The sequence below is a fragment of the Coregonus lavaretus genome, assembly GCF_964263955.1.
Source record: "Coregonus lavaretus genome assembly, chromosome: 19".
NCBI lineage: Eukaryota > Metazoa > Chordata > Actinopteri > Salmoniformes > Salmonidae > Coregonus > Coregonus lavaretus.
The window spans coordinates 7070315-7087145 of record NC_140006.1 but is presented as its reverse complement, the minus strand read 5'-3'; the positions used below and the strand labels follow the sequence as shown (position 1 = coordinate 7087145).

General features: G+C 43.8%; 1 protein-coding gene across 2 annotated transcripts in view; it reads right to left on the bottom strand.

Annotated features, from left to right (window-relative positions):
- Nucleotides 1-16831, bottom strand: part of LOC311146660 (insulin receptor-like) — a 93712-nt gene that overhangs the window by 24095 nt on the left and 52786 nt on the right. For both annotated transcript variants that reach the window (XM_084183192.1, XM_084183191.1), the window contains exons 3-4: nucleotides 9223-9353; nucleotides 8471-8664 (exon numbers count right to left, since the gene is read on the bottom strand). In XM_084183192.1, the coding sequence (XP_084039318.1) occupies nucleotides 8471-8664; nucleotides 9223-9353 (325 nt within the window). The remainder of the gene's footprint in view (nucleotides 1-8470; nucleotides 8665-9222; nucleotides 9354-16831) is intronic.

Here is a 16831-nt window from a genome sequence, read left to right as displayed (position 1 = left end):
CACATCTGATGATACACACAGATCAGATAATATAGGGATGGGGCAAAGTATCTCAATATTATTTTTGCAGATTTTCTAGGTAGTTAACGTTAGCTAGCGCTAAATCGGCTGTACCAAAACTCAATTTCTCATGGCTCTCTTTTGTTCCTCTGCAGCAGACATATGGTGAGCAATTTGTTTGGAACATCGAATCGCAATACATATAGAACCGTAATACATATCGTATCGGCACAGTATCGTGATAATGTGGTCCTCTGTAGCTCAATTGGTAGAGCATGGCCCTTGTAACGCCAGGGTAGTGGGTTCGATCCCCGGGACCATCCATATGTAAAAATGTATGCACACATGACTGTAAGTCTCTTTGGATAAAAGCGTCTGCTAAATGGCATATTATATTATTATTATTATTATTATAACCTCGTACTGGGAGGTCCCTGGCAAATTCCCAGCCCTAGGGTCATACGGTTCAAACCCACACAAGTCAGATAATACACACTCTTGGGGTAGACACACTAACACAGACAGTCAGAGAGTTCACACAGTCACTGAGTTCGACTCACAGGAGGTGGGAACCATAATCAGACTCTCACTCGGCGGTACACGCACGCACACACGAGCAGTGTTTGCCCAACAGCTACTCTATAACCTTATACTCACCTCACAATGAATTGAAGGAAGTAGGCATACATCCTTTCATAAGAGCTACGATGCCCTCATTTACCCCTCAACCTTCCCAGAGAGAGGGAGAGAAGATGAGAGAACTATTCTGTAACCTAACAATGGAGTTAAGTACAATCTTTCATAAGAGAGAAGTATGAAATGTGTGACGCCCTGATCGAGCCCTTCAAACACAGAGCCAAACCAAACAAATGACGATGTGTCAAGGTAGTTTTTATGGTGACTGGTTTGAGAGGTGAGAGAATGACCTGGTGTAGTGAGTACACAACCGCACCCACACTCACTATGTTATCCCAGAGTGTGTGTGGGCTCTCTCTCTCTCTCTCTAAGTGAAATGGATAAACAAAAAAGTGTCTATATACAGTATGTGCAAATAGTTAAAGTACAAAACAGAAAATAAATAAACGTGGCTTGTATTTACAATGCTGTTTGTTCTTCACTGGTTGTCCTTTTCTTGTGGCAACAAATCTTGCTGTCTTCTCTTGAGAGCCAGGTCTCAACCTTTCTCAATAGCAATGCTCACTGAGTCTGTACATAGTCAAAGCTTTCCTTAATGTTGGTTCAGTCACATTTTACATTTACATTTTAGTCATTTAGCAGACGCTCTTATCCAGAGCGACTTACAGTTAGTGAGTGCATACATTATTTTTTTATTTTTTTTAATTTTTTTCATACTGGCCCCCCGTGGGAATCGAACCCACAACCCTGGCGTTGCAAACGCCATGCTCTACCAACTGAGCTACATCCCTGCCAGCCATTCCCTCCCCTACCCTGGACGACGCTGGGCCAATTGTGTGCCGCCCCATGGGTCTCCCGGTCGCGGCCGGCTAAGACAGAGCCTGGATGGTCAGTCACAGTGGTCAGGTAACTCTCTGTTTATGCCAAATAGCATTCTAGTTTGCTCAGTCTTTTTTTGTTAATTCATTCCAATGTGTCAAGTAATTATATTGTTTTCTCATGATTTGGTTGGGTCTAATTGTGTTGCTGTCCTGGGGCTCTGTGGGGTCTGTTTGTGTTTGTGAACAGAGCTCCAGGACCAGCTTGCTTAGGGGACTCTTCTCCAGGTTCATCTCGCTGTAGGTGATGGCTTTGTTATGGAAGGTTTGGGAATCGCTTCCTTTTAGGTGCTTGAAGAATTGAACAGCTCTTTTCTGGATTTTGATCATTAGCGGGTATCGGCCTAACCTGATGGTGCCGACGGAGATGGCGGCCTCGCGACGAGCTCTGAGGAAACTTTGCGGTATTTTGTTTTTTTATGTATTATTTTTTACTTTATTAGCTCAGGAAATATTTTGTCAAATGATACAACCCCCCCCCAAATCAATTTTAATTCCAGGTTGTAAGGCAACAAAATAGGAAAAATGCCTAGGGGGGTGAATACTTTCGCAAGCCACTGTATATACTGTATTCTACACTATTCTACGGTATCTTAGTCACTTTAATAATGTTTACATATCTGCATCACTCATCTCATATGTATATACCGTATTCTATACTATTCTACTGTATCTTAGTCCATGCAGCTCTAACATCGCTCGTCCATATACAGTGAGGGAAAAAAGTATTTGATCCCCTGCTGATTTTGTACGTTTGCCCACTGACAAAGACACGATCAGTCTATAATTTTAATGGTAGGTTTATTTGAACAGTGAGAGACAGAATAACAACAAAAAATTCCAAAAATGTTATAAATTGATTTGTATTTTAATGAGGGAAATAAGTATCTGACCCCTCATAAAACATGACTTAGTACTTGGTGGCAAAACCCTTGATGGCAATCACAGAGGTCAGACGTTTCTTGCAGTTGGCCACCAGGTTTGCACACTTCTCAGGAGGGATTTTGTACCACTCCTTTTTGCAGATCTTCTCCAAGTCATTAAGGTTTCGAGGCTGACGTTTGGCAACTCGAATGTGCTTCTTCTTGAGCCACTGCTTTGTTGCCTTGGCCGTGTGTTTTGGGTCATTGTCATGCTGGAATACCCATCCACGGCCCATTTTCAATGCCCTGGCTGAGGGAAGGAGGTTCTCACCCAAGATTTGACGGTACATGGCCCCGTCCATCGTCTCTTTGATGCGGTGAAGTTGTCCTGTCCCCTTAGCAGAAAAACACTCCCAAAGCATAATGTTTCCACCTCCATGTTTGACGGTGGGGATGGTGTTCTTGGGGTCATAGGCAGCATTCCTCCTCCTCCAAACATGGCGAGTTGAGTTGATGCCAAAGTGCTCCATTTTGGTCTCATCTGACCACAACACTTTCACCCAGTTCTCCTCTGAATCATTCAGATGTTCACTGGCAAACTTCAGACGCATGTATAAGTGCTTTCTTGAGCAGGGGGACCTTGCGGGCGCTGCAGGATTTTAGTCCTTCACCGCGTAGTGTGTTACCAATTGTTTTCTTGGTGAGTATGGTCCCAGCTGCCTTGAGATCATTGACAAGATCCTCCCGTGTAGTTCTGGGCTGATTCCTCACCGTTCTCATGATCATTGCAACTCCACGAGGTGAGATCTTGCATGGAGCCCCAGGCCGAGGGAGATTTACAGTTATTTTGTGTTTCTTCCATTTGCGAATAATCGCACCAACTGTTGTCACCTTCTCACCAAGCTGCTTGGCGATGGTCTTGTAGCCCATTCCAGCCTTGTGTAGGTCAACAATCTTGTCCCTGACATCCTTGGAGAGCTCTTTGGTCTTGGCCATGGTGGAGAGTTTGGAATCTGATTGATTGATTGCTTCTGTGGACAGGTGTCTTTTATACAGGTAACAGCTGAGATTAGGAGCACTCCCTTTAAGAGTGTGCTCCTAATCTCAGCTCGTTACCTGTATAAAAGACACCTGGGAGCCAGAAATCTTTCTGATTGATCAAATACTTATTTCCCTCATTAAAATGCAAATTTAACATTTTTGACATGCGTTTTTCTGGATCTTTTTGTTTTTATTCTGTCTCTCACTGTTCAAATAAACCTACCATTAAAATTATAGACTGATCATTCTTTGTCAGTGGGCAAACGTACAAAATCAGCAGGGGATCAAATACTTTTTTCCCTCACTGTGTGTACATACAAATTTTATGTTCCTTTTGATGCATAGAAGTCCCTTCTTGCCTTGTCTCTCAGAACATTCATAGCTTTGTGGAAGTTAACTGTGGCGCTGATGTTTAGGCCGAGGAATGTATAGTTTTGTGTGTGCTCTAGGGCAACGGTGTCTAGATGGAATTTGTATTCGTGGCCCTGGCAACCGGACCTTTTTTGGAACACCATTATTTTTGTCTTACTGAGACTTACTGTCAGGACCCAGGTCTGACAGAATCTGTGCAGAAGATCTAGGTGCTGCTGTAGGCCCTCCTTGGTTGGGGACAGAAGCACCAGAACATCAGCAAACAGTAGACATTTGACTTCAGATTCTAGTAGGGTGAGGCTGGGTGCTGCAGACTGTTGTAGTGCCCTTGCCAATTCATTGATATATATGTTGAAGAGGGTGGGGCTTAAGCTGCATCCCTGTCTCACCCCACAGCCCTGTGGACAGAAATGTGTGTGTTTTTTGCCAATTTTAACCGCACACTTGTTGTTTGTGTACATGGATTTTATGATGATGTATGTTTTCCCCCCAATACCATTTTCCATCAATTTGTATAGCAGACCCTCATGCCAAATTGAGTCAAATGCTTTTTTGAAATCAACAAAGCATGAGAAGACTTTGCCTTTGTTTTGGTTTGTTAGTTTGTCAATTAGGGTGTGCAGGGTAAATACAGTAATTTGGTAAAAAGCCAATTTGACATTTGCTCAGTACATTGTTTTCACTGAGGAAATGTACAAAGCTGCTGTTAATGATAATGCAGAGGATTTTCCCAAGGTTGCTGTTGACGCATATCCCACGGTAGTTATTGGGGTCAAATTTGTCTCCACTTTTGTGGATTGGGGTTATCAGTCCTTGGTTCCAAATATTAGGGAAGATGCCAGAGCTGAGGATGATGTTAAAGAGTTTAAGTATAGCCAATTGGAATGTGTGGTCTGTATATTTGATCATTTCATGTACGATACCATCAACACCACTGGTCTTTTTCGGTTGGAGGGTTTGTATTTTGTCCTGTAGTTCATTCAATGTAATTGGAGAATCCAGTGGGTTCTGGTAGTCTTTAATAGCTGATTCTAAGATTTGTAATTGATAATTTATATGTTTTTGCTCTTTGTTCTTTGTTATAGAGCCAAAAAGATTGGAGAAGTGGTTTATCCACACATCTCCGTTTTGGATAGGCAACTCTTCGTGTTGTTGTTTGTTTAGTGTGTTCCAATTTTCCCGGAAGTGGTTAGATTCTATGGATTATTCAATTACTGTAGTGTATTTCTGTATTGTTTTAGTGATTCACCATAGTGAAGGCTTAGACTCAGGTTTTCTGGGTCTCTATGTTTTTGGTTGGATATGTTTCTCAATTTCATTCTTAGGTTTTTGCATCAAACCATTTGTCATTGTTGTTAATTTTCTTTGGTTGTCTGCTTGACATTTTTAGATTTGATAGGGAAACTGAAAGGTCAAATATACTGTTTAGGCTTTCTACTGCCATGTTTACACTTTCACTATTATAGTGAAAGGTTTTGTCCAGGAAGTTGTCTAAAAGGGATTGAATTTGTTGTTGCCTAATTGTTCTTTGGTAGGTTTCTACACTACTTTCCTTCCATCTATAGCATTTCTTAATATTGTGCAGTTCCTTTGGCTTTGATGAGTATTACTCTGTTTAGGTAGACTGTGATTTTGCTGTGAACTGATAGTGGGCTGACTGAACACTCTGAGAGACTCTGGGTTGAGGTCAGTAATAAAGTAAGGGATGAGCTGTAGGTCTACCTACCATAGGAGTCTCCTCGAAGCTTACCATTGACTATGTAAAGAACCAGCGTGCGACAGAGCTGCAGGAGTTGTGACCCATTTTTGTTGGTTGTTTTGTCATAGTTGTGTCTAGGGGGGCATATTTGGGAGGGAACACTGTCACCTCCAAGTAGGTGTTTGTCCCCCTGTGCACTGAGAGTGTCAGGTTCCTGTCCAGTTCTGGCATTTAGGTCGCCACAGACTAGTACATGTCCCTGGGCCTGGAAATGGTTGAACACCCCCTCTGGAGAAACTGTCATCGTTAAAGTATGGGGATTCTATTGGGGGGATATAGGTAGCACACGAGGACATTCTTCTCAGTTCAGATCTTTCCTTATTAATTTCTAGCCAGATGTAAAATGTTCCTGTTTTGACTAATTTAATAGAGTGGGTTTGGTCTGCCCTATACCAAATTAGCATACCCCCTGAGTCTCTTCCCTGTTTCACACCTGGTAGTTTGGTGGATGGGACTACCAGCTCTCTGTAACGTAGAGGGCAATCAGTGGGTCCTGCTCCTCTATACCATGTTTGTTGTAGGATGACAATGTCTGTATTTCCAATTTATTTGATGAGGTCTGGGTTCCTGCTTTTTAGGCCAAAGGCAGATTACCTCAGACCTTGTATATTCCAGGATGACATAGTAAAAGCTTTGTGTTCTATAGTGTCTAGTGTTGTTTTCGTGTGGTTTAGGGCTGGACCATTACAGTAGGAGTGAGCAGAGCATGTTGAGCATCTGATACTAACTTCTTAGGTCGCAGGATGGAGCATTGGGCTCTCTCTCTCTCTCTCTCTCTCTCTCTCTCTCTCATTTTAGTCATTTAGCAGAAGCTCTTATCCAGAGTGACTTACAGTTTAGTGAGTGCATACATTTGTTCATACTGGCCCCCCATGGGAAACGAACCCACAACCTTGGCGTTGCAAGCGCCATGCTCTACCAACTGAGCTGTAGGCCCTCCTCATAGCAAAGGGTCTGAATACTTATGTAATGGATTAGCCCACTGAGACAGGCGCAAATCAGCCAGGTGTCTTGTGTGCCATAAAAAACATACATATTTGTTACTGCTCGATTAAAAATATATTGTTCGACCAACAGCATATCGACCAAACAATCGTTCAGTCGATTAAATGGGGTCAGCCCTAGTTTCTGCAGCTATAGTAGCATATTTTCATGGCAACTCGTGTCCATGTGTGATTTGCTCAAACTAGTACGTGAGGAGTGGCGGTATGTGGTGTCGGATAGAGCAACACTGTTGTAGCACCAGCGAATGACCCCAGTAACTACTGAGGTTGGACAAGAATGGCTGTATCTCAAACGGCACTCTATTCCCTATATAGTGCACTATAGTCCCTATGGGCCCTGGTAAAAAGTAGTACACTAAATAAGGAAAAGGGTGCCAGTTGGAACACATTCAATAATGATAGGCAGGTGTGATGACTTACAACAGAACTTATTATGTATAGCGGGAGAGAGGGAGAATGAGAGAGAGAGAGAGAGAGAGAGAGAGAGAGGGGAAAAGAGCGGGGATAGGGGAGAGAGAGAGAGAGTAGGAAAAAGATGTGAGAGGAGAGAGAGAGGAGAAATAGAGAGCCGAATGAGAGATTTGAGGAGAGGACAATGGGTGGCGGGTAGGGTGTTGAAATGCAAGCCATAACCTGTGCGACCATCAGACTCCAGCCAGCAACCCTGGCCCACCCTCCAGCCTGCCGCTACCCAACCACACAACCAGCTCCTACCCAGTCTTCACCCAACCAGCCCCTACCCAGCTTTCACCCAGCAAGCCACGCTGTAACAAAAGGCACGAAGAGGCCAGACCCATCTCTGTCCAACTAATGATTAGTGTGTCTGGAGTCTAACACACACACACACGAGGGAGTAGATGAAGGTCAGTGTGACACACACACCCAGCTCCTTCTCTCTAGTGGCGAGCCAGGATTAGAACGCACACAAGCACACACACACACAACCTTAAACATTGTTATTGGCAAATCAATGAGCACTGTAGCCTAGCCCTGAATGACAGACTGTCTCAGCTGGCGAAGTTCAGACTGGCTCAGCTACTCAGCTATGGAGTGGTGACAACAATCGCAAACAGAAATGAAATGCTATGAGGAATTTAGACTGTAGGCCAACACAAAACACTGCACACACACTACTGCCCTGTTTTCCCTGCCTGCCTGATTTGCTAGCTGCTCTGACCTGAACTAGCTGAACTGTCTGCATAGAGAACACACTGTGCCAACCAACGCCTCCACACTCACGCTGTAGAGTCACACGCACGCACACACAGTCGGAGTACAACGCGGGAGCCTTGCAGTACTGCATTGTCATGCTGTACTGCACAGCAGACAGTAGCAGGACGGGATGCAGAGAGCTTTTGCAGCGTTGTGTTCTAACTGGCACAACACCCTCTGAAACCACACTGAGACGACTGTATATGTACCTATTGAGATGACTGCAGATATGTGCATATTGAGATGACTGCAGATGTACAAGTTCCTTTCCCATACCCCATCTTGTGCAAATGCAAACGTTATGGTGTTCACTTTAGTATTAACACAGTAATAAGACTAAGGTAGTGGAGACTTCAAGTGGTGTATAGAGTAGACTTACCCTTCATTGTTGAGTTGACAAAATAATTAATACAGCATTGTACGTGTACAATGTGTATAGTATTTTGACATATATATAGTGGAGTTGACTATAGATACAGTAAACAGGTAGACTTACAAACGTAGTGCTTAGGCTTACGTGCTGGAGTTGATGGTGGTGTATAGTACTGTATTATAGACTTACGTAGTGGAGTTGATGGTGGTGTATAGTACTGTATTATAGACTTACGTAGTGGAGTTGATGGTGGTGTATAGTACTGTATTATAGACTTACGCAGTGGAGTTGACCATGGTGTAAAGAGTTGAATATACAGTAAGTAGACTTACGTGGTGGAGTTGACAGTAGTATATCCGGAGGGGCACTCAGGTATACAGGCTCCATTGTGGATGACATACTCATGGCAGTCGCTGCTCTTGCTCTGCTTACACTTGTTGTGGAGGTCCTGGCAGAAGGAGAAGGGGACGCAGCGCCAGCCCCTATAGGTGTAGTATCCCTGGGGACAGCGGTCCACACAGGCCTCCTGGTATAAGGGAATAGGGATTAGGTGGATGAATTGTTTAGTTGATGGAGAACATCCATATCAATTCAAATATTTGGTAATATAACAATTTTAAGTGATATTTTCCATTGCTGGACAGACATATGAGTTTAAATAAACACAATTCTGTTTTGATTCAGCTTCCCCCCCAGCAATAGAAAAGTAAGCTTGTGTCTAGTATGCACGCACACATCTTACTATAAATCAATTTTATATTTTTTAAAATACTTTCTTCGATTCATCGATTAATCATCTCTAGCACCCATCAAGAAATTGAATTCTTGAAGAATAAAAACTAGTTAAAATGTATTTCTCTTTGCGTTTTTTTTATTTATTTAACCTTTATTTAGCTAGGCAAGTCAGTTAAGAACAAATTCTTATTTACAATGACGGCCTACCCCAGCCAAACCCGGACGACGCTGGGCCAATTATGCACCGCCCTATGGTTGTATTTAGAAGCATCCACATCAACCAAAAAAACAAAACAACTATCAACTAATCAATTGTGAGAAACGTCTGTTGATCCTCTCCATACTGTACCTGGTACTGGAGGTTCTTGCAGGCTACACAGCTGCTGCTGTTCTGGGGCTCAGAGCAGCCTCCCAGACATGACTCATGGCAACACTGGTTGTCCTTGGTACAGGCCCGGTGCTTACAGCTGGGGGGGCACACTGTGGGAGCGCAGAAGGAGAGAGGGGGGGAATGGTAAGTGACAGGATTTACATAGAGAGAAAGAGTTCAGGTAATATCTTGTGGCCTGACCTGTGGCCTGACCTGTGGCCTGACCTGAGCCCCTTGTTAGGCTGTTGGCCAATCTTAATCTGGCTCTATATGACTATATGGGATGAGCTAATCTGGTGGACAGGCCAGTCAGCAAGGTGTTTACCTCTCTCTGACACACACACTGCCAATGCCAACTGGCTCTGCACCTCCAGCGATGGCACTGAACTTTACTGTGTGTGTGTACATGTGTGTGAGCACTCGACCACAGTGCATTCTTGCCAGCTTGGCACTAGATGAAGCGTGTGTGTGTAGCCTAGGTCACGTTGTTAGAAAGAGGCCAAGGAATCAGTAGCATTCAGTGTCTTCACAGCAAACCTGTGTCAAACACACACACTGAGTGTACAAAGCATTAGGAACACCTTCCTAATATTGAGTTGAACCCCCCTTTTGCCCTCAGAACAGCCTCAATTCGTCGGGGCATGGACTCTACAAGGTGTCGAAAGCGTTCCTCAGGGATGCTGGCCCATGTTGACTCCAATGCTTCCCATAGTTGTGTCAAGTTGGCTTGATGTCCTTTGGGTGGTGGACCATTCTTGATACACACGGGAAACTGTTGAGCGTGAAAAACCAGTGACACACTCAAACCGGTGCGCCTGGCACCTACTACCATACTCCGTTCAAAGGCACTTACATTTTTTGTCTTGCCCATTCACCCTCTGAATGGCACACATACACAATCCATGTCTCAGTTGTCTCCTCCCATTCATCTACACTGATTTGAAGTGGATTTAACAGGTGACATCAATAAGGGATCATAGTTTTCACCTGGTCAGTCTGTCATGGAAAGAGCATGTTTTATTTTATACACTCATATATATCAAATACTGAGTGAGAAAGTTAGAAGCACAAATATCATACCCCCCCCCCCCAAATTTTGTTTTTGTAACTTTCTCATTCATTATTATTCAGGATTCATTCAGGATTATCTGTAATCATGGTAGCATCCACATGAATGTAGAATTGTTTAGAAACATATTGTATTCTTGTTTACAGTAAAAGTGACTCCAAAATGACACAATACATTATTTACCATTAATTTCTATTGGGCACAAAATAATCTGAAACGCAACCAAAACAAACAGCGAATGCATCTAACAAATTTGTAGAGTCACAAGCTTGATGTAGTCATTGCGTGCTATGAATATGGGACTAAATGCTTAACTTTTGACTACTTTAATACATACAAGTGAATTTGTCCCAATACTTTTGGTCTCCTAAAATGGGGGGACTATGTACAAAAAGTGCTGTAATTTCTAAACGGTTCACCCGATATGAATGAAAATTCCCTCAAACTAAAGCTGACAGTCTGCACTTTAACCTCATACTCATTGTATCATTTGAAGTCCAAAGTGCTGGAGTACAAAGCCAAAACAACAACACATTTCACTGTCCCAATACTTTTGAAGCTCACTGTATCGCCCATCCCTAGGTGGAAACGTTTTGAAACCGAGTGAAACGTGGAGGCCTGTTTGGGTGTGTGTGCATTAACAACTGACTGAACAAGCAAACTGCGCGCACACACACACTTACACACCTAAAGATATAGTTATATATGAAAATGCAGAGCAAAACCATTATGAGAGAAAGAAGTGACTGACGACATACTCCTGAGTGGCGCAGTGGTCTAAGGCGCTGCATCGCAGTGCTAACTGTGCCACTAGAGATCCTGGTTCGAATCCAGGCTCTGTCGCAGCCGGCCGCGACCGGGAGACTCATGGGCGGCGCACAATTGGCCCAGCGTCGTCCAGGGTAGGGGAGGGAATGGCCGGCAGGGATGTAGCTCAGTTGATAGAGCATGGTGTTTGCAACGCCAGGGTTGTGGGTTCGATTCCCACGGGGGGCCAGTATAAAAATATATATATATGTATTCACTAACTGTAAGTCGCTCTGGATAAGAGCGTCTGCTAAATGACTAAAATGTAAATGTAAAATGAGTGATAAACTCCTTTAAAAAAACAGTGCTATGCTTAAAATCTGTGTAAAAGTAGGGTAATGACGGATAATAGAACTGTATCAAATGTTTCCATACCTCTGTTCAAATCCTAGACAGAGGGGTTTAGATACACACATTTCTGGATGAGAAGCTTACATTGACAATCAAATCATCTTGACAGTATTTTCTCTGAATTTGGGGTTTTCCCTCTGCCTCCCCCTTTCCCCTCCAGTCTCTCACCTCAACTGCAACATAGACGACCCCTCCCCCCCAAAAAATACAAACGCACACACACACACAGCCGCTCATTCTGACTGCAGGCCTCCACACAGCACACAGACTCCTGATCCAGTGCAGGGAGTAGACTCCACTCTGTAGCACAGTTGCAGCCGCAGATCCACCCTCAGCTTTAACCAATGTGTTGTCTGGTTGGGGGAGCTAACCATTCAAATGGCCTCTCCCCACTCAGAAGAGGAGCTGCTGAGAGTTAACCGTTTAATTGCTGGAGACACTGCTACTGCTCTCAGCCACTCACACAGCTGCACAGCGGCAGCATGCATGAAAAGTAAACCTGAGCCACATAGTAACAGGCAGACGCTTCACTTTGATGCACGCACACAGATAAAACAACTGATCCACTCCATCTCTGTCGGTGTGGCAGTGAGGAATTGTCCTGATGAGAGACACTGGCTATGTCCAAAATGACACCCTATTCCCTAGGTCAAAACACCAGTTTCAACATCAACAGTGAAGAGGCGACTCCGGGATGCTGACCTTCTAGGCAGAGTCGCAAAGAAAAAGCCATATCTCAGACTGGCCAATAAAAATAAAAGATTATGATGGGCAGATATGGCTTTTTCTTTGCACAGCCTAGGCTACCAAAGTGAGCGTGGGTTAAAGTTCAACGACTACCCTTCTGACTTGCAATCCTTCTATCTTTACTGTCTGCTCTTCAATGTAGTCTCTCAAAAAGAAGCAAAAGTATATTTAAAATAAAAATAGATAAAGGCCATGGAGAAATGTAACTTGCACACTGACACAGAAGTTCAGCGTTGTTATGGTTGTCACCATCACTTCAGCTAATGTATCATCCTCTCTCTACTGTACATCTTCCCACCCTGCATCTCCAAAGCCACCAAGCTCACCATGTCATTCATGAAGGATTTCAATTTACTAGACGTTTGGAGACAGATGCACCCACAGGATAGGGACTATTATTTTTACTCACACCCACACGCATAGATAACTTTTTGCTATCAACCCAACTGTTCATAGAGTGTTAGATACCAATTATCTCCCCAGATTGCTTAGTGACCATTCTCCTCTGGTATTATCAATCTCCATCCCTACCAAGGTAAATGGAGCATATACAGTGCCTTCGGAAAGTATTCAGACCCCTTGACTAGTTCTACTTTGTTACGTTACAGCCTTGTTCTAAAATGGATAAAATAAATAAAATCCTCAGCAACCTACACACAATACCCCATAATGACAAAGCGAAAACAGGTTTTTAGAAGAGCAGGTTAACATCAAGGATCTCTCTGTACTTTGCTCCGTTCATCTTTCCCTCGATCCTGACTAGTCTCCCAGTCCCTGCCGCTGAAAAACATCCCCACAACATGAAGCTGCCACCACCATGCTTCACAGTAGGGATGATGCCAGGTTTCCTCCAGATGTGACGCTTGGCATTCAGGTCAAAGAGTTCAATCTTGGTTTCACCAGACCAGAGAATCTTGTTTCTCATGGTCTGAGTCCTTTAGGTGCCTTTTGGCAAACTCCAAGCGGGCAGTCATGTGCCTTTTACTGAGGAGTGGCTTCAGTCTGGCCACTCTACCATAAAGGCCTGATTGGTGGAGTGCTGCAGAGATGGTTGTCCGTCTGGAAGGTTCTCCCATCTCCACAGAGGAACTCTGGAGCTCTGTCAGAGTGACCATCGGGTTGTTGGTAACCTCCCTGACCAAGGCCCTTCTCCCCCGATTGCTCAGTTTGGCCGGGCGGCCAGCTCTAGGAAGAGTCTTGGTGGTTCCAAACTTCTTCCATTTAAGAATGATGGAGGCCACTGTGTTCTTGTGGACCTTCAATGCTGCAGACATTTTTTGGTACCCTTCCCCAGATCTGTGCCTCAACACAATCCTGTCTCTGAGCTCTACGGACAATTCCCTCGACCTCATTGCTTGGTTTTTGCTCTGACATGCACTGTCAACTGTGGGACCTTATATAGACAGGTGTGTGCCTTTCCAAATCATGTCCAATCAATTTCATTGACCACAGGTGGACTCCAATCAAGTTGTAGAAACATCTCAAGGATGATCAATGGAAACAGGATGCACCTGAGCTCAATATCGAGTCTAATAGCGAAGGCTCTGAATACTTACGTATATAAGGTATTTCTGTTTTTGCTTTGTCATTATGGGGTATTGTGTGTAGATTGAGGAGTAAAAACATTTATTTAATCCATTTAAGAATAAGGCTGTAATGTAACAAAATGTGGAAAAAGTCAAGGGGTCTGAATACTTTCCATTGTCTTTCTTTGACCATCAAATCAAATGTTATTTGTCACATGCGTTGAATACAACAGGTGTAGACCTTACTGTTAAATGCTTACTTACAAGCCCTTAAACCAACAATGCAGTTAAGAAAATATTTACTAAATTAACTAAAGTAAAAAATCTAAAAGATAACACAATAAAATAACAATAATGAGGCTATATACAGAGGGTACCGGTACCGAGTCAATGTGCGGGGGTACAGGTTAGTCGAGGTAATTTGTACATGTAGGTAGGGGTAAAGTGACAATGCATAGATAATAAATAGCTTGTAGCAGAAGTGTAAAAACAAAGGCGAGGGTCAATGCAAATAGTCCGGGTGGCCCTTTGATTAATTATTTAGCTTATGGCTTGAGGGTAGAAGCTGTTAAGAAGCCTTTTGGACATAGACTTGGCGCTCCGGTACCGCTTGCCGTGCGGTAGCAGAGAGAAGTCTATGACTTGAGTGACTGGAGTATTTGACCATTTTGAGGGCCTTCCTCTGACACCGCCTAGTATATAGGTCCTGGATGGCAGGAAGCTTGGCCCCAGTGATGTTCTGGGCTGTACGCACTACCCTCTGTAGCGCCTTACTGTCGGATGCCGAGCAGTTGCCATACCAGGCGGTGATGCAACCCGTCAGGATGCTCTCGATGGTGCAGCTGTAGAACCTTTTGAGGATCTGGGGACCCATGCCAAATGTCTCCTGAGGGGGAATAGGCGTTGTCATGCCTTCTTCACAACTGTCTTGGTGTGTTTGGACCATGATAGTTTGTTGGGGATGTGAACACCAAGGAACTTGAAACTCTCGACCTGCTCCACTACAGCCCCGTTGATGTGAATGGGGGCGTGTTCATCCCTCCTTTTCCTGTAGTCCACGATCATCACCTTTTTCTTTCTCACATTGAGGGAGAGGTTGTTGTCCTGGCACCACACTGCCAGGTCTTTGACCTCCTCCATATAGGCTGTCACATCGTTGTCGGTGATCAGGCCTACCACCGTTGTGTCGTCAGCAAACTTAATGATGGTGTTGGAGTCATGCTTGGCCACGCAGTCGTGGGTGAACAGGGAGTACAGAAGGGGACTAAGCACACACCCCTGGGGGACCCCCGTGTTGAGGATCAGCATGGCAGATGTGTTGTTGCCTACCCTTACCACCTGGGGGCGGCCTGTCAGGAAGTCCAGGATCCAGTTGCAGAGGGAGGTGTTTAGTTCCAGGGTCCTTAACCTAGTGATGAGCTTTCAAGCATAAGCCTATGGGCTTCACATATTTGAACATAATGGTGGATGGTAACCTGAAAAACCTTGATAAACTCAATCTGGCCAGCTTGTTGCAAAAGGTGGAGGGTGACCTGTGTAATGGATGGACATGCCACTCACTCTACTGGGTAGAATGAATGTAATTAAAATGAATGTCCTGCCCAGATATCTATATTTGTTTCAATCTCTCCCCATCCCTGTGCCCGCAGCATTCTTTTCCTCTCTCGACAAGCTGACCAGACGGTTTATCTGGCACGGCAAAACTCCTAGGGTTAGCCTGGACAAACTGACCCTTGATTACGATCAAGGGGGCTTAAACCTCCCCAATTTTAGAATGTATTAATGGGCTGCGCAGTCTAGATTTCTGGCTCAGTTGTTCGACAATGGTCCTTCACCCTCATGGTTGAACATTGAAAAGTTTGAGGTACATGAGGACACTGGGGCAGATATGTTTTACAAAAATGGGACATGAAATCTATAAAAACTATCAGACAACCCTTTAATGATACATTCTGTCCTGACATGGTGCAAACTGCATGAGCTGTTCAGACGAGAGGGATTTCTTTCCCCTAAAACCCATCTATGAACAATAGATCCAGAATATGATTTTCCAGAATAGTAACTTTAGGCCATGATCTGAGGGTATCACTCTTCTGGAACATAGTTTTGAGGAGGGAGTTCTCATGTCCTTTGAACAGCTGCAACAGAAATACCACTTGTCTAACAAGGCCTTCGTTAGTTACCTACAACTACGATTTTTTAAAAAGGTTTTATCTCAAGGGCCAATGGAACATACCTAAGACGTCACCTATTGAACAACTCTGCCATGGATACCAACCACTGTTCAAGCCCATTTCCTGTGTTTCCGATGCTCTTATGTCAGGATAACCACTACTTGAGTTAGTTAAACCCCAACTTAAATGGGAAAAAGATCTGGGTATCAATATTGATGAGGGACTATGGAGTGACCTATGCAGGGTGGTGTTACATCCACTTTGAACTCCAGATACAGACTGATCCAGTTTTACTTCCTCCATCAGCTCTATATCACCCCATCTAGATTGCACAAGTTCAACCCTGATATTTCCTCCCTATGTTTTAGATGTGGCTCAGATGAAGGAACATTCCTCCATTCCACTTGGCAGTGTTCAAAGCTGCACAGTTTCTGGCAAGGGTTATGCGATACCATATCTTCAATTCATGGGGCTGCATTCCCTGTAGATCCGGAGTTCTGTCTACTGGGTAACTTTACTAATTCCAATCTTAGGCAAAGTCACGCTATAAAGCTAACAGAAATCTTACTAGCGATTGCCAAGAAATGTATTGCCTTGAAATTGAAATCAGATAGCCACATTGCAATTGGCAGGGGGGTATCTGAAGTTAATAGTTGTATCCCACTTACTTACTGCTTGAGGAACAAGTCAGAGACATTTTACAGAATTTGGCAACCCTTTATTGATTATATGGAGAATCTCCCCTCACATCACATTGATTGCGTCTCTGTATAATCTTTATGTAATGTTTCATATTTAATGTATAATATGTAGCCTATATAAGTCTACCACCTACTGACTGCCACTGGTTAGGTTGGTTGGAGCATCAGCATGGAGCTGGCATGGTGCTAGCAAAATAATATAAAATAATGCTA